General features: G+C 39.4%; 1 protein-coding gene across 2 annotated transcripts in view; it reads right to left on the reverse strand.

Annotated features, from left to right (window-relative positions):
* Window positions 1-27,038, reverse strand: part of LOC123972109 (epidermal retinol dehydrogenase 2-like) — a 46,364-nt gene that overhangs the window by 15,809 nt on the left and 3,517 nt on the right. The window contains exons 3-7 of one of the 2 annotated variants that reach the window (XM_046051362.1): window positions 20,771-20,902; window positions 19,968-20,067; window positions 13,262-13,406; window positions 6,009-6,134; window positions 1,042-3,200 (exon numbers count right to left, since the gene is read on the reverse strand). In XM_046051362.1, coding sequence (XP_045907318.1) covers window positions 3,098-3,200; window positions 6,009-6,134; window positions 13,262-13,406; window positions 19,968-20,067; window positions 20,771-20,902 — 606 coding nt within the window. In that variant the 3' untranslated portion in view covers window positions 1,042-3,097. Of the gene's footprint in view, window positions 1-1,041; window positions 3,201-6,008; window positions 6,135-13,261; window positions 13,407-19,967; window positions 20,068-20,770; window positions 20,903-27,038 lie in introns of those variants that run through there. The other variant, XM_046051363.1, reaches the window with a different exon arrangement.

Genomic DNA, 27,038 nt, shown 5'->3' on the forward strand with positions numbered 1-27,038 from the left:
ATGGTTCATAACAAAGCAGAAGATCAGAAATGTATTTTGGCCCTAAACCATTTAGTGCTTTATAAACTAACAGCAGGATTTTAAAATCAATTCTCTGACAGACAGGAAGCCAGTGTAAAGACCTCAGAACTGGAGTGATATGATCCACTTTTTTGGTCTTAGTAAGGACTCGAGCAGCAGCGTTCTGAATCAATTTTTTAGGGAGACCTGTAAAGACACCGTTACAGTAGTCGAGACGACTGAAGTTAAATGCATGGATAAGTTTTTCCAGGTCCTGCTGAGACATAAGTCCACGACTACACCAAGAAATCTGGGTTGGTTTGTGGTTTTTAACATTACCGATTGAAGCTGAGCACTGAGAGAAGGCTGCCAGGTGGCTGTACTTCATACGGACCTTACTTGTATCTCATATTATGACAACGAACTGCAACCCCATCCACATTATTCAGACACTTTCATTATAGAGAACTGCAAACCACATCCAAAAACATTTTAATGTTTTGTGCCAGTTCTGTAAAGTATGGAGCCAGAACAGTGACTTTAGATTTTGGCATTAAAAATAAAATTAGACACTGAAGTTAACTTTAACCAGCCTAGTTCTATGTGAGAAAACAGCAGCACAGAGAAAGACTTACTTGTTGTGTGCCATGTCAACTCCTGCTGTAGGTTTGCAGTGAGGCCAGTTCCATTACAGCTTTTTCAATTCAATTTTATTTATATAGCGCCAAATCACAACATAAGTTATCTCACAGCGTTTTTCATAAAAGAGCAGGTCTAGACCGTACTCTATGACGCTATTTACAGAAGCCCAACAGTTCCCACCAAGAGCAAGCACTAGGCGACAGAGGCAAAGAAAAACTTCCTTTTAAGAGGCAGAAACCTCGAGCAGAACCATGGTCCAGAACAAATGTTTCAATGTCAAAGTTCCCCTTTTCAGCTCAGGTTCTCTTTAATGTCACTGTCCTGGCTCCATAATAAATAATAGTTCTATGATCATGTGACATTCATCATTTATGTTGACAGACAAATACACTTCACCAATAATGGAAAATATGCTTTTATTATTCATCCCTTTGACCTTTAATAATTACTTTTCCAGACAAGAAGCATATGAAACTTTGTTCATTGTTGACTCTGATCACTACTTCAAAAGTCAATTGTTGTAAAAAGAAAAAGAAGAAAAAAAAAAAAAAGCATGGCATAGCATGTCAAAGGTCACCAAATTTAAGGGGGGCAAATGATCTATGCAGATTTACTGTGCTACAGTGAGTGTATTCATTGATTGCAACTTGATTAGTCATATTTTGCAACTGCAGTCAGACATGTATGGATTTAGTGCCTTGCTTCAGGGTACGTCAACAGCAGCTGGCAGCAGCAGCAGCAGTTTAAAGAGGCAGGGCAACTCATTTCCTTGGTTTTCGCTGGAATCATTACAGATCGAAGTGCATAGAATGGTCACTTAAAATTATTAAAATGTTAAACACACCTATGCGCCAGTGATGCGGCTTATGAGATGTGAGCATTGGTTTTATTATACACACATAATTCAGATTCATAACAAAATAAACACTCTTTATTAAACATGTTTCAATTTAAGATACAATGACTAGGCACAATAATCAGGCACATTTTAGTGCATAAATATTAATTTACTAGAACTGATGTATGAAAACAGACCTTTATTCAATTAGAACTCACATTCAGACAAAACCTGTACAAGCTCAAGTCATGATGACACGTCACCTTGAGCTACTCTACACACCAACAACTGACTCGACAGATACTCAGAATATGTGAGCTGTAACGCCCCGAAGATCATCGTCATTCCATTGTACAAAACAATAAAACGCCCTCATGCTGTTTGCAGTCACGAATCTACAAAAGTTGGTTTATCTGCACTCTTGTCTTGATGATATTACAAACAGGTTCAGTTGTCTAGGTAACAGAGAGAGCCGTTTGTCTAAGAGCAGACTAAACTGAGGTCAAACAGAAACCATGCCGCCAGCTCTGTTCTCGACAGTGCATTGTCCCGTAAATCAAAAGACAACAATAATCCTGGTTATACGATCCCTCAAACAAGTGTTGAGGCTGTGAGAGTGCTGCATGCTAAAGCCACAATCACCACAACAGTGCTTTCCATAGTTGATGCAAAGTACGTTAGTGCTCAAGAATACACCCTTAAAGAATAATTGTGGTTTATTGCAAACGTTTTTGTCTTTAAAGTATTGTTTATTTCCATCAGTAATAATAACAGACTCACCAAAGCTAACAGTTAACTACAGATTTGTTTAAAAATGTTACTGTAAACAAGTTACATTTTTTAAAAAAAGCAGCAAACAACCTAATCTTTGTTCATATTTTTGATCTTTGCTACTGCTTCTACACGTTACTTCTAAGATGGTTTGAGGTCATGACTAGTTTTCCTCCATTCTGCATGAACAAAGACAAGTGAGAGTGCATTCCAAGACTGAACTTTTAATTTGGACAGATCTGACCATTTGAATGGTAGTACACATTTTGAATAAAGAAAGACAGCCTTAGTGTGCACACTTTGATAGAAATGATGCCCAAAACTACTAAAATAAGACCCAAGTTGTAATAAACCAGAATTCCCCTTTAAGCATTCGCTTAGTCAGAGAAGATGATGCCATTGCAACCAAAAACACCAACACATTTGACCATATGATGTTACATATTGTATACGTTTTCTCTGCCTCATTTACCACCACTAAAAACACTATCACCTGTAAAAATGTGCTTGATTGCAGTGCTGATACAGTGTGTTTGTGTGTTACTTCTACTTGTATTCCATTTATTTCTTGTATGTTTAAATGTGAATCTCACTCTGGCGTTGACATATTAGACAAAGAAAGGAGACTTAAAGTCACAGTGTGAATCCTTGTATGGCGATGTGTATAGTAACACGTCAACCTGAGGTAGTTTCAAGTACACTGCTGAATCACATTACAGTGCTAGATTAAATGCACCCGCTTTGTGTTAGTAGTGCTCAGAGTAGAGTAGAACATCCTCACACATACTTACATTAATGAGAGTGTACAAACAATGTGATCAAAATGTAGAAACAATAATACATGTGCTAGTGTAATTTGTTGTGCAGACTGAGGTTAGTGTGGCAGTCTACTCCGTCTGACAATCCCAGGTAAGAGCCAAAGAGGGAGGTCACCTTCCACTGTAGAACACTGAAGAGGATGATGGAGGGACAGGATGAGTGAAGGGAAGAAATATATACAATATTTAACTGACTTTGCTTCCCTCGTAATGGCAGGAAGTGCATTAAGTATTTTAATTAATTAATATCAAATGGACTGATGGCAGTGGAGATACCTGGTACCTTGTATGTTCTGCCACTGATACGGCTTGTGCTAGATTTTGACTCCTGCTTGATGAAGATTATACTGAGGAAATAAAGTACGCTCAATTTAACTGGATGACAAGACTGCAGGAGACTCGTCAAACTTCCAAAAATACAAGTGATTGTTGAAAAAAATGTTATCTGTAATGGAGAGATTACTGCAAGTTTGCCATGCAGTCCATGAATTAAAATTGGTATTTATGCATGAAAGAAGTTAAACTTTAAAGTAACCAAACCACAATTAGAAATTGAGCTACAAATGTTGTCTTACCAGGAGAGAGACCATTAAGCAATAGTTATAATGGTCTAACAGGAAAGATTTCACAAAAGCAAACTCTTAACAAAGTTCCAAACTGCCTGAATTACACAAGCAAACACAATTATTTTATTTGAAGAGGACTAATCTTATCATGACACTAAATTTGGACAAACTGCACTGGCTGAAAGAACACTGGTAACAAACAGAAGCTCATCAACACAGATAGACTCACAGGTTGTTGTTGTAGATGATTAATGCTACAGAGGTACGGGCTGTAAAATTACCCCAGCGCTGAATGAGCACCCCTGTGAACCCTCTCGATAAAAACTGTACGTCATGAGCACGAAAATGGAATTCATGGGCAGGGCTGCAATTACAAGACCAATTGTAACCAAGGGCATTGCACAAAAACACATAACCTGGAGTAACCATCAAAACCTGGACCCCCTGTTCAATGCAAAATGTTTGCATGAGTCATCCTCCAATCTTTCTGATGCATCCACAGTGGCTTTCATCTGGAAAGCGCTAAATGCTTTCAACCCACAATGCATGTTGCCATCTGTTAAACATTGCATAGGTCTAATGTTAGTTCAGCATGGGTAAAATTGCCATGATGCACTCATGTTCCAGGATGATAATACCCCCATACACACCAGCAAAGAAACTCAACTTTGGTTTCATGTCAGAATGAACCCAGACTCCTTCTGTGCTCCCCACAATCACTAAGGCTTCAAACATTGCTGACTTTGCTTCAACTAATGCAGGCTAACATGAACTATTACCCAGATTTTGAATGCAGACAACAGAGTATAGGTATCAATGCAAGCATGAAGGTCTTCTCCTGCACTGTGGCAGATGTGTTCGTCAACTAACAGTGAGCACCATTAAAACTTCAGCTCAAAACTATTTTGAACATACAATTATTCAAATACTCTCAGAAGAGTAGCTGGGCATTTCAGCTGGAAAATGAACAGCCATAAGCATGTTTTACTACCTTTTATTGGTTGCCCTCATAGTTTACAGACAAGTTTTGTAGCCTACTCTAAATATGCTTTTAACAATTAAAAGGTTGGATTTTTTTTTTTGATTGATTCACTTCACACAGTAGAAAGTGATGGTGACAGCGAGAAAGTTAGAGGTCAGTCAGTAAATGTACAGTGTAGTGTATATGCTTTTACCAACCATAGTTAACATGATCTTAACAGAAAACAGAAGGTTTGGAGACAAAGCAGTGCAGTACTTGAGATTTTAGGTAGCAGTTTTCATTAATTTAAACTGATACTGAACTGGTAGCATTCATTTTATAGTTTGTTTTCATTGAATGTTTGCTTACTTAAAAACTACTACTACTACTCAGCTTTGCCATTATTTTACAATATTATTACTATAAATGGCATCTTATTAATTTTTACAGAACAGCAGTAGAAAGCATCCTCACTGGAAACATCAGAAACTGGCACGGGATGTGTGTGGGTGTTTAACACCTCTCACAAGATGATTGGTGTGATGGCAGAAAATTGTTTTCTCTTTTTGTTCTTTTATGCAAGTACTTGTAATAGAACTACTTTTCTATTATTATTATGTCTTATGTATTGTTTTTCATCTTTAACCTTTTCTTTTATTATTATACTCATTATCCTAGTCTGTCCACATGCGGAGGGTTTAGGTCAGAGATGTGAAGTTGTTTTATTGTTTTCTGCACTAGTTGTTCTTCTTTGTTCCCCAAAACATAGTAACCTAGACTTTGTAAATGATTATGCATCTCTATGCTTGGAGCAAGACTTTCATGACTGTCCTAGGAGACAGAACCTCTGGTCCATCTGATTTGTGTTGTAGTATTTCTCTGTTTATTCTCTTTTATTAATAGATTCTTCAAAGACAACAGTTTGTTGTAACTCAATTATTTGCTCAATCCCTCACCAGGAATACCATAATTCTCCATGACAAATGGAACCCATAAGCATTAGTGATATCAGTGAGGTGAGGTGCCAGCAGAGCCCAAAGGATATGAAAGGACAGTACCCACCCAGCCGCAGCCTGTTGCCTGTTACCCTGCTGCCGTCTGGCAAGAGATACAGAAGTATCTGCTGTCGCACCACCAGACAGCAGAGCAGCTTCTTCTGCGAGACCTCAACCTCACCTCATCCTGTGCACTCCACCGATCGTTTTGTTTTTGACGTGATTTTTTTAGTGTGTAACATGAAGGGACTACAACTTGCATTTCGTTGTATATCTTTGCGTTCTACAATGTTAAGTAAAGTTGACTGCACTAATGACTGATATTAACTATTCAGTGGCAATGAACTGTGTGTGTAGAGTGATGTGTGAATCTTCACTGCAGTTATGTGGAAGAGAAGAAAAAAGGTAGACACTAACTTCTTGAGAGCTGTGATGAAGTACATGCTCTTGGGCAGCAGCAGATAGACCTTGTCTGTGAGCACAGCATGGATGATCTTCTTGGCTACATAGTCTGGATCCAGGATTGGCATCAGTCTTGGCCATCTGATGAGGACAAGACAAGGAATTAAGAAAAGAAAATGCAACTGCTAACAACACTGAACCACTTGCCAACAAACAATTACGTTCCCCATTTTTCCTGCGAGAGACGACGTATGGCTTGGTTGATCTCTTTAAAATGGCTTTTCTGAACATTGGGGTTCATGCAACAACCTTTTCATATTCTTAACTTTATATTACTTTTTTAGGCCACGTCAGATTCAGCAAACACTCCTAACTTCAGATAACTGTGTAAATGACATGTGCAAACTAACTTGATGAATGCCTTCTGTGCGTAAATGAGCACGCATTCATGAAATTTGTATATTAACATAATTAACAGCCCGATAATAGCATAAGGATACCCCATGTGTCAGGAAGTGTTCATTCATGAAAATGACATCTAAGAGCAAAAATAACTTTACGAGTCCAGCGAATAAAGTCCTCCTTTGACTTTCCTTTATGGATCTCTATGGATGCATTTTTAACAGCGTCAGCAATGGAATTAAGGGAAATGTGTTGAATTGGTGTGTCTGTTTGTGGAGCTGCAGCTCCAACAAGTTTCACATTTGCAGAAACACATGGTAATCTAAACCATTCATCTCTCTGCCAATATATCAGCACACAGTCACGCTCTCCCAAGAGCCTGACACGCTAAGACATCCAAAAGATTACACCTTAAATGAATGTTCAATTAGTGCATCATTTAAGTTTTTTTTTTTTTTTTTTAGAGAAGTTCATATTGATATTGTAGCGTTACACAATAGCACCAATTTAAATGGATGATGATCATTACAATATTCATTATTATCTTATAATTAAAATTGCATCCAAGATGATGTCAACATAATTATGGAGGTGTAATTTGAGTAGGATTTTCAAACTCAAAAATGCTTCAAAATAATAAAATATACAATCCATTAGTGAAAAACTTAGGTTGTAATAACAGCAGACTAATTGCACATGACTCCAAAACAAGTCTGGAACTCAGAAATTGTCAAATATGACAAAATTGGTGAATGCTGTAAAGTTCTCCAAAATCCCTTGTACAAGACACATAAGAACAAATCTGTTCGTAGGAGTGGTTCTTGCATGAGGCCCAACGAGTATAAATTGAAGTTGACTGAGGATTTTACTTTGTTGATGAGGTAAGAAATTAGTTATGGTGCTTTCATACCAAAAGCGAAGTGAGCGTTGGGAGCGGGAGTTTACATACAAAGTCAATGCAAAAACGCGGAGAGCCGCGATTTCCTGCCAGGCGGTACAGAGGGGGCACTGCCAGCGACGTGAAGGCTTTTGCGTGAGTTGAAAATTTTCAACTTGAGAGAGAAAGTCGCATGATGCTGAGTCACGATAGCCTATCAGCGTTGAGATTATCGAGACATCACAGACTGCTTCACAGCGTTGTGTGCAGAGGACCAGGCAGAAAGGCGGATTGAAACGCCGCTGGCCAGCGTAGAGCTACTAAACTGTGGGGAAAAGCTGAGGACAGAACCGGGAGCAGCGCTGCAGCTTTTGGACAAATAAACACCTGTAGCCGGACTGGATTATGCTCTCATAACTACGCCGTTTGCTCGTGGGAGGAGCTCAGAGTTAACCGTTTTAATTCACTTAATTAGGATAATCTCGATCGAAAAGTATTAATACTCTTTTCCGGGGAGTGCTGGGTGCATAGATGGACACTAATGAGCCATGCCAGCAGCTCAGAGACTGTGGCTGTACTTAGCTCACAGTACCACTATGAGCTGAAATGCCAATATCAGCAGACTAACATGCTCACAATGACAATGTTGGTATTTAGTAGTTTACCATGTTCAGCATCTTAGTTTAGCATATTTGCTAATCAGCACTAACACCAAGTACAGCTGAGGCTGACAGGAATGTAGTTTTGCAAACTGTTCTTAGTCATAAAAATGCACTTGGTTGTTCACACAAAAAGTGACAAATAGTTGTGTAACAAATAACAAAATAAGAAATTTAAAACCCTGGCTCCTTTCTCACCTCCACACAGCATGAAGCATGTGGAAAGGTGTGGGCGTTAGGGTGTTTCCGACCATCTGACAAGTTGTTCTGAAGAAGCTTACTGGCAGCTCTAGCCTTCAAACTAATTTTAACAAAAACAATCTTTATGAGGGGCATAAATAATTCATGCATTCTGCTCCCTTCATTTATGCTTACCTTTTATAAAATTATTTTGATGCTGCTAAAACCTTCAGCAAGTATACCAGTGTGGGAAATATATGTCTGAAAACTGACTGTCGGGTCCAGTCAGAATAAACACGTATACTTCAAAAGACCCTCAAGGTGCAGATGTGAGAAGTAGAAAGTGACAGGCCAGGTGTTTGGCGCTGGCATAAAGCATGTGTCCTGGTGGCTTCGGGGGCTCTTGGATAGATAAAGGCAAGAAGACAGATCTAAAGATGGACACAAGTCTCCAAACACCTTTAAAACCTGACCCCAGGACATCCGGGAGTTCTCCACGGCGGTCCAGCAATGGTGCATGTGAGTTAGTGTGTGTGTATTGGGTAGATAAAAAAAATACACTGTCAATCTAATGTCTACCCGTCTAAATATCACCACAGAGGCCTCAGGCATTATTTTGTGTTTTGCTGAATAGTAAGTGGCTTCTTTCTCATTTGTCATTAAAGCTGGTTAAGGTTTGTTTTCCATTACAGAAAAATAGGTTAAAAAAAAAATTACAGATCATTGGTTCCTAGAAAAGACATAAGAAACCTCACAAATACAGTGTTACTTTTAAAAAAAAGACTCAGTAATTACCTCAAACAGCTGGTCACGGCAGTTTAAAAACAAACAAACATCTAAAACCAGTTGGGTTGGTTGGGTTACGGTCTTTTTAATGCATCTGCTGACAATAAAAAAGTGGATATCACCAGACATATCCATAAAGACCTGTAGCTCCAAACTAAATGTTAGATCTGATAAAAAAACATTTATTCAAAGTATTAATGCTAGACAATGAGCTAGGTGATATGTTTGAGGCAGAAGAACAAGTTGTAAACACAACACATTACCATCTTATAAAAGTTGTTATTGCTAACAGCTGCCTATTTACAAATCCAACAGTTGTGGGAAATGCTTCGCTATGTTCACCAGCTCTAACTGTGTCTGTCTGCTAAATTTGCAGGCAGAAGAATCAAAACAATGAGCTGAAAGATAATAAAATGATCTGTAGAGCTTAGGGGAACTGCAGAGTTGGTGAGGGTTTGTTACTAATATCTACCATTACCCTTTCACATTACATGAATCTGAGCCATTATAAAAAAACACTGATTGGTGCAGCTTTTAGTTAGCTGGATGAGAGTTAACAGGATACTTTGATCCAACCAACATCATGTTAGCATGGATTAGTTAAGCCATGTTCGAAGAACAGGGCCTTAGTGACTGTGGAGACAACAGAAGGTGTCTAATTTCATACTGACATGGAACCAAAAAACATTGTATAATGGTGGGCTGTCAAATCAAAACAATGAGCAAAAATAAGCTAATACGCTCTGTTGATCTGAGTTGAACTGCAAAGTTTGGTGGTAATTATTTGGGGGGCTCATCATACAAGCGGCATTTATTACATTACTAATCATTTCATGTATTGTTTATATAAAGCACTGCTTAATGCAGCAAATGTGCAAAAACAAAGAGCCTGAGAGGTGTTAGAATAGAAATCTACTTCAGTCCCCTTTGTTTTATTTTGCTAAGGCTATCAACTCTATGCTCAGTACAGTATGTCTTAAGCATTCCCCTGTACATATATGGCCCCAAGCTTTGGTGTAACTCACAGCGACTCCACTTCTGTTTCCAGTGTTGTACATTTACTGGCACAGGGCAGCTGTGTGCCGCTATCCTCACCGGCTGGCTATGCTTGACTCTCTGCTCCGGCGGCCTCTTTCTCCTCCATACGCCGTAATTTCTCCCTGAATAGCCCTGAATGTCTGATTCCAGTATTACACTATTAAAATCGTTCTCCCATATCTACAGGGACATTGCTTTCTGCCATGGTCTTGCAGTGGTTGTTCTAGCCAGTTGATTTTTGACAGCATGTTTTGAGATCCGAGTGTCCGTGAAGGCAGGAACATAAAATGCGGAAGTACAATCTTTAGTTTGAACAACAGCCCAAAAGCCGGCAAAAGTAGTAGTTGCGACGTCTAACAAATTAAACAAACAGATTAATCACAACAGCTCCTGACTGTCACTGGGCTGGCTTACATCATCGTTCTGGAAAAGCTCAGTTTACCCCATAAACACTACTTAACTTCAAGCCTCCAACGAGCATCATGTAATTTGTTTATGACGGACATTCAAATATCTGATATCATACCAGCCTACAGTGTCCTCTGATCTTATCCACAAAAATGCAAGGGCCTGATTAGTGGGCCACCCACTCTACCTCCTGAGCCACAGCTGCCCTTTTCAAAAACATTTACATATTTCCTTTATCTACCATTATCCTGGTTGCCATGCATTCAAACAGGTATGGGCCAAATACAAGACAGGTGAAAGAAATTCAAGATTCAATAATAAAGTAAAAACCAGGATAATGTAGTAAAACAGTAAAACTGGGGAGAGGATTGCAGAATACGGGTTGGAGGGTTAGTCAGGGAAATCAGAGGAGAAGGGTTTTGAGAGGGTGGTCCCCTTAATGTGGAAGGTTGAAGAATTACAAGGAGAGGGAGCAGCAATTACAAAGGCCACATCCCCCAAGATTCAGTGCTTGGTCCTGAGGAGTTTGTAATTCAGACCAGAAGCTTGTTTAAACAAACAGCCAGCAGAATTTTGAACACACTAAAATGTTAGTGAGGACGTCATGTCAACTGAACCAATGGAAGCATTTTCATTGGAACAGACTGAGGAAGTGCTGAGTGAATAATAAATAAAAGCTACGCTCTCTCGTGTCTGTACTGTAATGCTACAGTTCTATTTCATGCTCCGAGAATATCTTATGCTTTATCTCTCAGTCCCTCTCCTTTCATATTCTCTGTTTAATCTTCTTGATTTGTTTTCATTCCATTTTATTCCCCAGGTGGTCCCTAGATTTCAGGGCTGTCATTACAAATAAGATTTGTGCTTAATTGACTTGCCAAGTTACATAACCTATGATTATTACCCCTCCATTTAACTCCTCTCCCCTTGTTCACCTCTCTCTCCACTGCCAAAAGTCAGTCAATCTCACACCAGTCTTCTGAGAACAGCCCAGCACAGCCAGGCTATAATGCCCACAGCTAGCACTGTTTAATGGCTTTCTGTATAGCCCATTAAACCAAGAGAGAAACTCCTCTGTAAATCCAGGACAAGAAAATCTGTAGGAATCTAGTAACACAGGCCATGTGATTATTAAGCCATGGACTGGAAACAATCAGAAGGAATCTGAAAAAAAAGGGAGAAACGTGAAGAAAACTGAGAAAATTGTATCTACTTTGAATGAAATTTACATGTGACATGGCTTTTTATACAAAAACACAGCAGAAAGACATGAAGAAGTGGAGGACAGCGAGATCATTACAGAGAAAATCCTGTGAGAAGAGATGGAGATAAGTTGTGTGATTGGTTTATTTAAGCTGAGCAGAGCTAAGATTAGGTGATAATAGCCAATCATTTGAAGCCATAAGGAGAGATACAAAGAGAGTCTTATTGAATTTGTTATCAAAGAGGCATCATTATGGCTTCGTCCATGGTGCTGGCGGTGCTTGCAGATGTGGTGGCCAGTAGCGCCTTCAAATGTCTCTACATTTTTGTTAGAATTTGTAATTTTTCGGCCACCGAAATTGTAAATTTATCGGCTGAAAATACCAAAAAATACCAAAAAATAAAAAAAATCACTCGGTGTAAGGCCTAATAAATCAAACAGACTTGTCGGCAGCGTGGAAGCATTTTAAAGTGTCCGAGAAAGACGCAAAAACTTGCTGTTTGCAGACACTGATCAGCTGTATTGTCTCCTAGCGCATCCACGGCATCCATGGCAAAAAATGTGAATGTACTTGTTCTGTATTCAGTATTAGTTTTTTAATTATATTCGGTTTTGGCTTTGGCCAAGAATTTTCATTTCGGTGCATCCCTGGTGACCATATTTGGACGAGAGGGTGGAGCTGGTTAGCTTGGTTAATAAGGTGCATCTGTAATTCAACTATGATATTAATTGGGTGATAATTTAGGCTAGCAAAAAAGAGGCTTATAACAAAAAGTACTAAACAGAAAAAATTAACAGCCGACTCTTAAGCAGAACCAAGCTGAACATTTATAGGCAAAACTTTTACAATTAACTTCATGGACTGAAAACACACTGTGAAAGGGTCAAAGTTCTTAGACGAAAACACCGTCAGCACCCAATAACAAGTTTACGGCTCCTTAAATGTACACAGTGCAGCGAATCCTGATTGACAGGTCACTTGGGTAGAAGCTTGTCACACGCTACAGCATACCAGTGTTTTATCGTCCATTTACCTCTGAATGGGATGATAAACCATAAACTCATTAGGAAAGTGTTTAATGAGGTAACAAATCAAGTTAAGAAGTAGACTAATTTTGTCAGACTCCAATGTAATTGGATTTCAGGCTGGCCATTAGTAAGAATGCAGGTTTAAGGCACTTCCACAATGGCTTCACTTTTCAGACTTAGAGGTTGCCGCTTGGTTTGTGACGTGTGGTGCAGTCAAAGTTGATGGATAAATCTTCCCCAGAAATGTTTTATGTTAAGAGAATTCACCGGTGTCTTTGTTGCTGTTGTTTACATCCCCCCAGATACAAATAAAACACTGGACTACAGGAACTGATATTAGTCATTTGCTTAACATGAAACAAAAAGTGCACAAATGTCCATGTATTCTCTATAAACTACATTACAATAAACAGAAATGTTCAATCTGGACTTCTGAACATGTTGAAAAACATAGTAAATGCAGAGTTATTAGTGTCAGTTGATAAACAACGTTATGGTATATTCAGTGAAGCCAGGTCATCAAAAGAGAGCCAGACTAAACTGACCATGCGTCATGATGCGGGAAACTAGATATAATTGTTTGGAAATGTGCAAATTATTTAGAATTACTATCGTTATTTCAGTCAAGAGTGCAAGCTGAAATAAAAAAACAAGATCATGGTGAAAGTCATGTAAAAAGACCTACTTAGTTTGACATCCATCGAACATTCCGGTGTTGATGAAGTACGGGCACACAATGGTGGTCTTGACGCCATCTATCCCAGTTGCCAGCAGCTCCAGACCCACTGACTCTGCAAAACCTACTGCTGCAAACTTACTGGCACAGTAGTCTGCAGGGAGAGGGGTCAAAGGTACAGGGAAAAAACATGCGAAAAGGATAATCAGTTTATAGTCCGTTTATTCCCTTAGTTGTTGTTTGCCTCAAGTTACATTCCTACAGGATAGTTTCCAACAGGACAGGAAATGGTAGGTAACTACTTTGCATATTTGTTATTTTTCACATAATCCAGATGGACCATGGTGGTGACTTGATCCCTCAAAACCAAACTTTATTTCTAAATACCTTAATTTTTCATTGAAAATGTAGGTGATTCAATAAGTTCATCCCATTGGGACAGACCCTGGTGCTCTTTGCTAACAGATGGTTACCATAATTAACATTTCTTCCCAAAAACCATGGGGGCGCTAGCAGTCATCTTATAAAGCCTACGTTTTTATGTACCGCGTCATCCTGGGGCAGATGGAAGGACAAATATGGCCAAGATGCTGGTTCAATATTGTGATGTCCGTCAGCCACTGATGATGGACGATGGCATCGTCTATCGGCCCAACCCTAGAATCTATGTATGCATGTATGTATGTAGTGGGTGGTGATGGGGTAGTGGATAAAACACATGCCTTTGATATTGAGAGACCTGGGTTTGAATCCACACCCTGAGCAAGACACTTAACCCCTAGTTGCTCCAGAGGTGTGCGACCTCTGACATACATAGCAATTGTAAGTCGCTTTGGATAAGAGGGTCAGCTAAATGAATAAATGTAAATGTATGCACTAAGGTTGTCACAATAATAAAACTTTAAAGCAATACTAGTATAAAAAAAAAAAAAAAAACAATACTCTATACCTCTTTTGTTACCACGTCAAACAGAGTCCTAGGCACAAAACAACCTGCACATAATGCTGGTACAGAAACACTCACTGAACCCATACATACACACTATTGTTAACAGTAATTAACATTATCACTATTCTTAAAGTGTTTTCCCCACCTTGTAGGCCTACATATTCTTTTGTCATTATTAATGCTTCAAGTATGATTTCTTTTATCCTCCAATGTTGCCTCAATCTACCTCAATAAATCACTCTATGTGGGTTTCCCCACTAAATATCTACAGTAGACGGCATCCGGCAAGCTCCTGGTTTGGACAAGCAGACAGGAACAGCATGGAAGCTAAGCAATGTGCTGCAGCCACATAATCACCACTAAATATTAGTTTAGGTTTACACTGTATTTAGAAAATTTTCACCTTGCTGCAGGTGGTCACAATATATTTATGAGAGGTTGTGAAGGTCTTTACATTGTCAAAGAATTTATTTTAAAAAAAAAAGGTCCCATATTATTTCCACTAGAACATTTTTACAAGCTTTAACGTTCAAAAAACAAACTTTCCCCCACTGTCCATTGCTTCAGCACCTCTATTGACCCTCTGTCTCTCAGCCACTAGCTAGCACAATGCTGACAGTCAGTGTGGAGATACCGCCGGCTATGTGAGACTCCAGGTGAAGTGCAGTCAATATCCACCTTCTTTCTACATGTATAGACTTCATGTGACATGTTGGCTTATCACAACGCATATATAGTTGTTGACAGTAATAATTTTGTGCCATGGCGACACCCATTATATAATCTGACCGAGTCAGGGTTACAGGTGATAAGGCACTACAATCTTTCTGACATAGATAGGTGAGAGGGCAACTCAGTCTTGGAGAGTAATAAGCAAATAGTAATATTCTATCATTTCAAAGTATTCCTAATAAAGTCAGCTGATGCCTGAAGAATTGAGCATTTATTCTTGTATCAAGTATTTGATTAATTTCTGTTTAGAAAAGGCAGTTCTTAGTCCAGTTTAAAGATACTCTCAGATTTAGTTGTAGCACCTGAGCCCACCCCAACATCAAATTACTGCAAACTGACTTCATAACCCAACCCAGGAGTTGGGAAATTCACTTATCTATTTGATGCATTTGATGTTAAATTAGAGCAGAGCTCAAAAGAACACCACTGGATGTGTCGTACTGCCTGGTATGATACAGATACAGCAAAGTTCAAATATAATAAAGATAAGATAAATGGATGAAACATAAGAGATCCCACCATTTAATACAGACTAAAGCCACATGGGATACAGTCCAGCTTCCTAAAACTACCTGATTAGATGATTCACAAAGTACCTCACGCACTCTGCAGTACTGACTGTAGATGACCCACTGACAGAGGGCTAAAGGCATCTTAAGATGTCTGAACATGTGCAGAGGATTAGCAAACTACAAGGTTTAAAGTTAAATTAAGTTAATGTCATTTTTCATGACCATTGATGCTCTTCCTTTTCTCCGAATAAAACTTTGTTTGTATGATTTAAAAAAAATAAATTAAAAAAAAATAAAAAAGAGGCCTATATGGTTCAATTAATGAGAGAGGAGAGGTGAAGGGAAACAAAAGCGCAAGTTGAAAATATTCAACTGAAGTGAAAAAACAGCAAGTAACCAAGCAGGAAGCTTCCGGTCAGACAACTGACGCGAACACGCAAGTTTCTTAAACCTGCGTTCTATTGAACGGCCAGCAGGGGGAGACTCTTCTGGTTGCAAAAAGAAGTCCGGTTCAAGTAGAAAGAAGGTGAAATGACCCTACTTCTCAGCTTATTTATTACCTCAGTAAACACTTTCATGAGTTTATGGTCTCAATGGCTAGTTTCAAGTGTTCTTCAATACAACATGATGTTCATTTAGTAAATTTTGGTCCCATTTAGACGAGATTAGACCATAAAGCAGATTAAGCTTTAGGGTGGGATTATCTGTGATTGACATATCGTTACCATGGCGACCTGTCAATCAGGCTAGAGTGACTCATAGGGATGAAACGATTACTGCTTTAACGATAAACCATGGTAAATTCTCTATGCAGGGACTGACGAGAAAAAAGTTGGACTTTTTGGAAGGTGTGCATCCCATTACATCTGGCGTAAAAGTAACAGCATTTCAGAAAAGGAACATCATACCAACAGTAAAATATGGTGGCGGCAGTGTGATGGTCTGGGGCTGTTTTGCTGCTTCAGGACCTGAAAGACTTGCTGTGGTAAATTGAACTATGAATTTTGTCTACCAAAAAATTCTGAAGGAGAATGTCCAGTTATCTGTTTATGACCTCAAACTGAAGCGCATCTGGGTTCTGCAGCAGGACAATTATCCAAAACACACCAGCAAGTCCACCTCTGAATGCAGGGGTCCACCGGGTTAGAAAAACTTACTGGCCCGAAGACAATTTTTACTGTCCCTCCTTCCAAAAGTGTTTAATCGTTTAGTTTTCTTTATATCCAGGATGTATTTAATAAACAAAAATGTAATTAGCTAAAATTATAAAAAAGGTTAACAAAACAATTTACTTTTAAAACAAAACATACTAACAGACTCAAACATGATGTGCCCTCCTGCTGACAGCCATATATGAAAAATGTACACAGAGCAGCGGACATGAGTCGCCTCTATCCTGATGAACAGGTTGCCATGGTAGCGACCTGTCAATCACAAGGTAGCCCTGTTCAAAAGCATACGGTGCATTATTGTCCATTTTCCCCTAAATAGGACCATAATATACTAAATGAACATCATGCTGTGTTGAAGAAGACTTGAAACTAGCGACTGAGACTATAAACTCATTTAAAAGTGTTTACTGAGGTAATAAATCAGCTGAGAAGTAGTAAAAATTACCAACTATTTCTAATGGAACTCGCCCCTGCTGGCCGTTAGAGAGAACGCAGCTTTAAATTCCGTCTGCATGGCTTCACTTTCCACCCAGAGGTTGCCGACTGAGATTAGAGAAATACCATTTGACAACCTCTCGTCACGTAACTACAACTCTGGATTGGACATCGGTGCACGCCAAGTGCCGCAAAACAACTGTCCCAATGTTACGTTTTACTGGCCCCGGGCCATCGGACCACTGTTATTGTCGAGCCCTGGAATGGCTTCAGAAAAACAAAATGAAGATTTGGAGGGGCCTAGTCCTGACCTGAGTCCGATTTGAGATGTTGTGGAATGACCTTAAAAAAAGCAGTTAAGGCTCGAAAACCCTCCAGTGTGGCTGAATTGGTGGTCCAAATTTCCTCCACAGACCTGTAAAAGCCTCATTGCCAGTTATCGCAAATGCCTGATTGCAGTTGTTGATGCTAAGGGTGGCTCAACCATTTATTAGGTTTAGGGGGAAATCACTTTTTCACACACAGGGCCAGTGTAGGTTTGGATTTTTAACCCCCTTAATAAAAAACTTCATTTAAAAACTGCATTTTGTGTTTACTTGTGTTCTTTGTTTTCAATATGTTTGATCTGAAACATTTCAGTGTGACAAACATGCAAAAAAATACAATAAATAATACAGACAAAATTGTCAGCACTGTTATAATGACCGTTACAGATGCACCTAGCTAAGCAAGCTAGCTTGCTCCACACGGCCGTTAGCTCCACCGTCTCATCCAAATATATTTACGTCTAGTGCCACTGGTTGCAAAAACTCAACATGACGGTGCCCTATTGGCCAAACTCGAGGCTTCAAAATGGCAGTCCACAAAAACGGGTGACGTCACCATGACTACGTCCACTTTTTTTATACAGTCTATGCACATAACGCAGATTGTTGTGAGGACCAGGGTGCAGCTCACCAACAGACAGCTGCTGAGCACCACGGGGGGGGTTTCTTAAATGCTGGGATTAAAACACTGATTTATAATCATTCTTGAGTTTCAACCTGTGTGCAACAACGAGACACAGACCGTCTGTGGGCCCACAGAGCTCTAAGATACTACTTCATATTTATAGAGACCGGACAAGTCTCACTCTGTAAGAACAACTTGTTCACAAGAGACCTATGTATGCCCACGAGTCTGTTCGGTCCAGCTCACTCCACCTGACACCACACACATCCACACACGTCAGAACTGCTTGTCGAATGATCAAAAAAAACAAATCAGCTCTGCTTGAATCCCTTGCTGACACTCTGTCAGGATGAATTCTTCCTTGAGGGCTGCTACGTGCTGTTTGTTTACTTTGTGCTGCTCAGAGGTTGAGTCACTCACAACACTGAGTCAGAAAACAGTTCTACTGATTTAACAGACCACAATGAAGTGTTTCATACAGCTTGTGTACCCAAAGCATAATAGATTACAATAAACATTGTATTGGAAATTGATCAGTTTTATATAGTCTTGACAGTATTTACAAGCAGAGCTGCACGTAAGGTCCAAATCCAGAGCGGAAGCTGTTCTGACACACCCTTGAACCGGTCACTAGACCCTAAATTCCTCGGGTAACACTTTAAAGTAAGCCATAGTGCATTCTAAACATTTTAAAGAGCATACCGCATGTTCAGTGATATCAAAACTATTTACTGACTGAGGAAATGTACTACACTCCTCAAATTAAGACAAGTCATAACAGTAGAGGAAATGTCTATTTAAAAAGAAAGAAACGGTCATGGACATCTCACATCTCCACACCGGTTCTAAAAACTCAGAAACAGCTATTTTTCTATAACTTGAGAGCAAAGTTCCTATGCATAGCCCTCATCAACTTTTACAGAGGATCAACAGCAAGTAGGCGAGACATTAGAAAGGGTGTAACCTGTAAATATATTATTATACTAACATATTTCTTTACTTTTATACCTTTTACTCATTCAGGTTGTGGATATATTTTGTTTATCAAATGGTCATAAATAACAAGAAAATGTATAGATTTCGGTCATAAGGTAACACATTGCCTTTACTGTACGTATACTGATCATGCTTACTGTCGCTCAAAGTAACCCCCCAAAGGCCCCTTCTGAGCCAGGAAAAACCCTGAATACAACCTTGCGTTGCAAAATTACCATTAAATGAACCCTTGAACCTTGAACCCTTACCTACACGATTAGAACCAGTGTTTGTTCTCGGTCAATGTACCTTTACATGTAGAGTTGCAGCTTGTTATCCAAAGAATGCTGCACATGGTCTTCACCGTTTAGTAATCTGTGCCATAACTACATTAAAAATACACTGCTCTAATTATTTTCTGTCTATTCAAAAGCACTAATGTTTTCTCCTTTGTTATAGAATGTTTCTCTCCACTACATGTATTGGGGCTTCGGTTTAATATTTTAGTCATGCAATGTCTTCACACATAAGAGCATCACAAGATAAGAGGAAAAAAAGCACTTTTACTTAAATAACTACTACTTAATTGGTGGCCCAGTTAGTAGTAGCAATGAATTGGTAGAAATCAACACAGAATATAGCAATTTTTCATCCTGATTCCAGACCTGTGGATCACTGCCCACATCACTGATTTCTTCAGTGGTTAAATATGTCTGGTGTTCAGAGCTGTGTATGCCAGACTAAGAACAGGAAGCTAGCTAAATACTTGAAAAATGTCTTTCAGATAAACGGTCATATTTCTATAAATGGAGTGACAGATGTTAAGTTTACTGCTCCTAGCAACTGCTACAACAGATTCTATGTCAACTGAAAATGACGTCAGTGGTAGGGATACCATTAGAAAAATTTGGAAGATAATGTAATCACATACACTCTACTTTAGAATTAGTGACATGCATGATGTGATTAGGAGGAGAAAAAACACACACCTGCCAATCCATTGACTCCTATGAGTCCAGCAGAACTGGCAATGCTGACAAGATGACCATGATTGTTGGCAATCATTGCAGGAAGGAAGGCCTTGTAGGTCTGAGTATGGAGAAACAGAAAACAAATAAAACATCAAACAAAATATAGGAAGCCTACAAAGAGTTTGGAAACAGTTGAAAACCACTTTCTATTCTAATAAATATACTGCAAGTTGCATTTGTTATCTTGGTTATTTTCACTAAAAAAAGAATATTGTTCAAATCAAAGTTTAGTGTCCGTTTAGTCAATTTTATGGAGTTTACTGCATCTCACAGTAAACCGCATCCCAATTCTGTGTCTCCATTAGCAGATGAAGTTTGGTCAGCTGTCACGCAGATGTCTGTTTTCTCCTATAAAGTCTGAGGTGCATCTAAAAAAATTCAAATACTGTGAAAAAGTTAATTAGCGAATATTTAAATAATATTTTTGTTTTAATCTTGAGGATTACGGCTCACAGCTCATGGAAATTAAAACTCCAGTCTCTAAAATTGTATTACAATGTTAGAATAAAGAATTTATAAAGTCAGAAATGTTGACCTGAGAAGAACTCGAATCAGCTAATTAACTCAAAACACCTGTAAAGATTTCCTGAGCATTTAATCTCTCAGTCTGATCTGGTGCTCACAATTAACTTTTCCACAAAATTCTATTTTTTTGAGATGGACCTGATCTACAACACAGAAAGACTTACGAAAAAGCTAAGCTGAGAATGTGTAGTGATGTTCTAGCTGAAAGCTCTCCATATCCCGTGTGTCTTACTGACCCAGAAGTGAGCCATAGTGTTGACCTCAATTGTCTTCTCAATCAGGGAATCAGGAGCGTCCATGAATTTCTTTCCTGTCACAATCCCAGCATTGTTCACCAGAATGCTGATGTCACCCACCTCTCGCTTCACCTGCAGGGAGCAAAGGAAAATAGCACGTCATAAATGATGAAATCCCATGTTGTAAAATATATTTCCAAGGGAAGACAGAAATCATTAATATGCAGATTTTTGTTTGAAATGTTACCAAGCAGGAGAGTGTTTACAGGAGTCCTTATCTCAGTTCAAATCTCCTAGGAGTCCATCTCAGTTTGAGGTTCAATTCAAAAATCAACGAAAATAAAATGAAGTGACGCCTCTCGTGTTTTATGGACAAGCTTAGTAATTCTCAACAACACCGGAGTTCCCCAACCCCGCAGCCTCCGATGCTGGTAAGCAGCGCACTGGCTGTAACACTGGGACAGACTCGGCCTCTTTCGGACTTGTGCGTTTGGTTTGAAACGCCGTTACATAAACATTTCCTGAGCTGACTGGTGGCTGTGTGTGTGACGCAGGCGCCGATCGCCACCATACGCTTATCTTACTACACGTGTATTTTTGTTGTGCATTTTTCCTGTCCGTCAAAGCAGCGGATGGCCCGACGATTTCACCACCAAGTTACCTGCGAGTGCTACTTTCATTCCCTTTCTGTAGTGTCAGCTTCTGTCAAGCTTCAGGTGATTGTACAACAACAAGTCAAGGTACAGCGTAACGTGCAAAGTTGATGCTTCGTCTACAGACTGCTTTACTCTTGGCTGTCATGTGACCAGAGTGTAATCACAGCCTTTGCGATTAGAAAATCTCGTTTTATCACACTGTGATGATATCGCAAATGCAATTAATCATTCAGCCCTACTGTAGTCTAACTGTTTAGGTTTGTTTGCCACATATCTTAAAATGAAAATTCTTGTAACTTCAGCTGCTGGCTGAGATGAAGCATCCCCTCCTCTCTGCCAACGGTACCTGCAGGCAGTGAATCACAGCAGGAGGAGGAGGAGGGACTGACGCTCACTGATGTCTGAGTTCTTAATTCTTTCTAAATGTCTCTGTATTTTGATGTTAGGAATATGATTATTTTATTGACATTTTAGATTTGTTTTAGTTAGTTTATTTAATGACTTAGCTGTTAGAAATATTATATTTAAAATATAACTCTCTCTCATTTATTATCTATCTATAATCCTTTTATTCTTTAAAAAAAATGTAAGCAATTATTTGGTAATGAAATGTGACTGATTAGAGTATTAATAAGAGTGGTACTATTGATAAAATCCTAACGATGTCCATCCGTACTTCCAGGAATTAGGTTGTTTACAAGAAATGTCTCAACACAAGATATGAGTTACTTCTTAGAGTGGGCAGACTGTGATTGATCTGCCCATACTAGTTTAAACCAATCAATAACATGTCTGCTGCATCGTCACAAAGTGCAACCCCTTTCAAAGGTTGGAAGGCAATACAATGTGTTTTCATGATGTCCTAAAAATCCTTTTGGTTTTCACCATCATAAAGAGAAATCAGTGACGAGTACTGGACCATACGCAGATGGATCCAAGGATTAGGGAACCCAGGTAGAGTGAAAAAAAGTGTTACCTGAGTCGATGGTAAACTATATGATTGGGTTTCCCTTGCACTGCGGTCCTTGCCATTGCTAGCTCTGCTGTCTCCCTAGGTAGGGTGTAGATACACATTAAAATTGTCCTTGTTTTTGAAGTATGCCCACCTCACCCTCCCTGAAACATGAGACAATTAAAAACTGTCGTCATCACTGGAGTGTGTTTCTGGGGTCCAATGTAGGTACCAGATCTGCTCAAGGCCTCACTGATTACTGCTTAAAAACCTACAACTTTTATAATTTTTTTCATTGGAATATATTTTATGAAGTTTCAAAATGGACAGAAGGGCATAGGGTTTTGGGGTCCTACGTTTTCCAATGACAAATATGGAATTTCACATCATATTGGGCCATTATTTTCACCATATCTCTGAACAAATAGTTGGAAAAGCTACAGCAGATAACAAATAACCACCACCCAAAGATCATTTTACTGGGGATGAACTACAACCATTAGATTTTGTGGAAAGTAATTTGGTTGATTATGATGCTCTCCACAGTGATTTTACATTTATGGCAGCATGTTTTGGGCATCACCCGCTAAGCCTTAACAGCAGGAAAACCCTGTTAATGACCTCAGAATCATTATAGATATGATTGTTCATGTTTTCATTTTGTGTCTTCATTTTACAGCCTTTGACATTTATCTGTAGACATTAAAAAAAAAGGCAACATGAGAAACCTCCTCCCTTCTGAGGTGCATTTTACTTGCACATTAAAATCCAAAAGGAAATGTCTCTTCATTAGCTTAAAAGGACTAGTTTGCATCACTAATTTGCTTTACTAACCTCAGCTCCTCTACAGTCACCACCATTCTTTCTTTTCCTAACCACTTTTTCACAGTCACCTGAAAAGTGAAAAATAATTGAATCAGTCTGGACAGAACGGAGCTGCAGGCTACACCAGTGTACTCTCAGTTTGTAACTGCTGTTCTTAACATTGGACAAGTAGGCAGTAATAAAATATATCTACCAGTTACTTTCCATAAATTAAGCTAATGTTCAGTTACATAGCAGCCAAAAGACACAGCCGAGCACACTGAATAAGCTTTCCTGCTCAGTCTGAAGGGGAGGGGAGTTGTTTGCTAGCGCAGACAGGCTTCACTTCCAACAAAGGAGGACAAACTTTTCTTGGTCTTGAGAAGCTGACACACTGTAACAGACACAGTACATTTATTGCCAGAATATTTTCCTCCGCTCGCGGTCACCGTCACTTTCTGCCACTCGGACAATCAAACACTCACGCACCTCCCGATTCCTTACAGGAGTTACACTGCTCATATTACACCATCTGTCACGTAGATGTTCTGCATAGAACGAGGAGAAGAAGCTAGTCAAGCATTAAGTGTTGCTGTGCTCGCACAGTGTGCGAGTGAAAACATTTGTAGTGCATAGTTTAATGATCGTGGGAAATTTTAGTAGCGGCGGTCATGATTCAGCAACGGCGGTGCGCCACTGCTGAATGCATATAGGGGAAACACTGTTACATTTACACCCGATATCAATATGACTCTTCAATGTCCACATTGAGGTCAGATCAAGATCCAATTGCTCTGTCCAGCTTAAACAACCGAAAGTCCCGTCCTTTTATTTGCAAGGCTCCAAAAGATGCTCTCTAACTATAGACTGTAATAACTCACTAAGCCGTCTCTCCACTACAATTTATTTTCCTTCCTCTCTTCAGGTGTGCGCTGATGTGATAGCTCTGCCGTAAAGTATTATACTGCAGTAGTAACTTAACTTGTTAGATCTAATGAACAGGCAACTGAGTATGTTTGTGTTGTTATATGTAAATCAGGGCGTTGCCTTGATTTGGATCTAAGGGTGTGTGTATGTCTGTTGAGTAAACAGACACATTGTTGGTTTAATATGCTAAATGTGGGCACAAATTGCAACGGCTAGACCCAGGTGAATACCAGACTGTACAAAAAAAAAAAAAAGAAATGAATAGAGAGACAAGGATCTGCACCATTATAAAGCCGGGGTGGGCAACAAGACAGCCAGATCTGGTATCTGTGGCTGTCGCAGGACTGTAATAAGTTTATGTCTACCTGCGCGCACACTGAGCATGAACATGTGTTTTGGGGGAGTGGCTTTGGAGGGAGGCCTGAAGGGAGGATTAGGATTTTCTAGCAGTCTCTTGTTAGTTCCTCCAACATTTCCTACCCCAGCCTTAAAGTGGTTCAGATCCTTCTCTCAGTATTTACCTGTGTCTAGCCGTTACAGTTCCTGCCCACATCTAGCATTTTAAGCCAACAATGTGCCTGTTTACTCAAAAGTCACCCCCCCCACCCCACACACACACACACACACACACACACACCGACATATTCAAATCAAGGCAACGCCCTGATTTACATTTGACTACACAAAAATACTATACTCCTATAAGTTAAAACTAATTTATAGTATAATACAACATGCTTGCTAGAAATCCTATCTTCATGAGGCTGTGATGTAAAATTTTTATTTAAACTGTTTTGTGGACATTTCAGAGGTTATTATTTGTGCTGCTGTTGAACTGTATCAAGAGGTGTTCCTAATATTTACTCTACATGCTTTGGACTTGATGTGGATAAAATGTTTAATATGAGATATCATCCACTTAATTAAAACAACTGGTCAAACAAAAAGAAAATACTGTAAAACTAAAACTAATTCTGGGACTTCCAGTGCTGGAGGATGAGTATCACTGAATCTCACTGGGGAAGTACTTTATTGCGTCAATATGCAGCTCATTCTAATAATGGTGAGGCCGCTTCATTTGCTGCACTTGTACTTAACTCAGAACCGAACAGACAGACTGGCACGACCGATGTCACAGCGCATTTCTAGTTTTCCGACCACTCAAAGCACTTTACACTCGCATTCAAACACTGATGGCACAGCCTTCAGGAGCAACAGTATCTTGCCAAAGGCCTCAACATGCAGACTGAAGAGCCAGGGATCGAACTACAGACCGTCTGATTAGCCACAACCAGTGCTTAATTTGTTGCTAGCTGAAGCACCGCTCCAGTACCTCTGAGTTTATGTCTTTTGCACTCCGGCACCTATAAACTGTGCTCCGTCACAGCACTACTCTTCTACACAAATAAAATACAAGATTTCATCCAGCCTGATAGGGTAAGTCTAATGGATTTCCTTATTTACTATTAGATTTGGTAGCTAATAATACGCCCTTTAAAACAATGTGCAGGTACGCCATGCGTTTTAAATATTTAATTGATCGTAAATTATTTATCCCCGCAACCCTGTCCGCAGGATATGCGGTTGACGATGGATGGTAAATTATTAAAAACTTATTTTCGGCAGATGGCACATTTCACACTCCGGCACCTAATAATTTACAAATCAAGCACCAGCCACAACCTATCAGTATCTTATGTCAATAGAGATATGTTTCAGATAATTTACAAACAACGTCTCCATTACATAGTTTTTTCACCAGTGAGCACTGACAAGCTGATTTTTTTAACACTGTAAAATGTTCTGCTCACAACATTCTTCAAAATGGCAAACAACTCCACCTAACAGTTTTTAAATTAACATTGATCTAAATGACTGTAATGACTGGAAGTGTAGCTACTACTGCTGATCCCCCAGAGAAATATCAACCAGCTCTGCAGCCAGATTTTACAGCAGGGCCCCAGACTGTGTGGTACAGGAAAGGAGGTCAAAGGGGCCAAAAGTACGCTACTACCCAGAGCCAAAGAAAACAGGAAACGTAAACATTTAGCAACTAAACTAAAAGATTTCTTATAAAGACAATAAAATTAATACTACATTTAAAAAAACTGAAGCACTGAAATAAAGTCCTGTCATACACCAAACAGTTATATTTACTGTAATAAATAACTGTGTGCAACGGTGTGCATTGCACTCATCTGTGCAGCTGATCTGCTGTTAACAAGACATATCATTATTTATCTAGTGTTTATCATTTTTAACAAATGGTTTCAAAAGGTAATGACACCGATGCCAAAATGTTTTGTCCAGTTGACGTTAAACTACAGGTTGCTGCAACTGGTCTCCATTAATTAACAATTAGCTTACCTAACATTATAGTGGGCTAGGGTATAATCTTGGCACCATTACAGTATCAGACAGGACAGTTCATATTGTAATCTAGCTTACTTCTGTCTTACATCAGGCTTCTTTTCTGACTGACAGCTCGTTCGGCAATCTTTTACCATCCCCACGTGTTCAGCTGTCCGACTATGCAGAGTAGCGGGTATGAAAAAACCCCGCCCTACTCTGCCCCTGATTGGCTGTTGGGTTGAGGCATTAGAAGTAGAGCCCGACCGATGTTATAGCCCAATATGAGCTAATCGCATTTAATCGGCATCAGCTGTTTATAACGGCAGATATATGACAATTAAAAAAGAAACCTAGAGTCAGATCCTTCACTCATGTCATGGGTGTTGCATAGTTTGCCCACCAGAGGGCGACCAGCTGCAGCTCCCCTGTTAACTACACTGCCTCGCCACAAAAACCACAGAAGAAAACAATCAGTTGACCAGAGTTTACCAAAGCTTACTGCAGCATCTAGAAACCACACACGCAGAGATCTGTGTGAGCATTGAGTCGGTCTTTTGTCACGTTAATTACATGACTT

This window comes from Micropterus dolomieu, linkage group LG06 (genome assembly GCF_021292245.1).
Source record: "Micropterus dolomieu isolate WLL.071019.BEF.003 ecotype Adirondacks linkage group LG06, ASM2129224v1, whole genome shotgun sequence".
Classification (NCBI taxonomy): Eukaryota; Metazoa; Chordata; class Actinopteri; order Centrarchiformes; family Centrarchidae; genus Micropterus; species Micropterus dolomieu.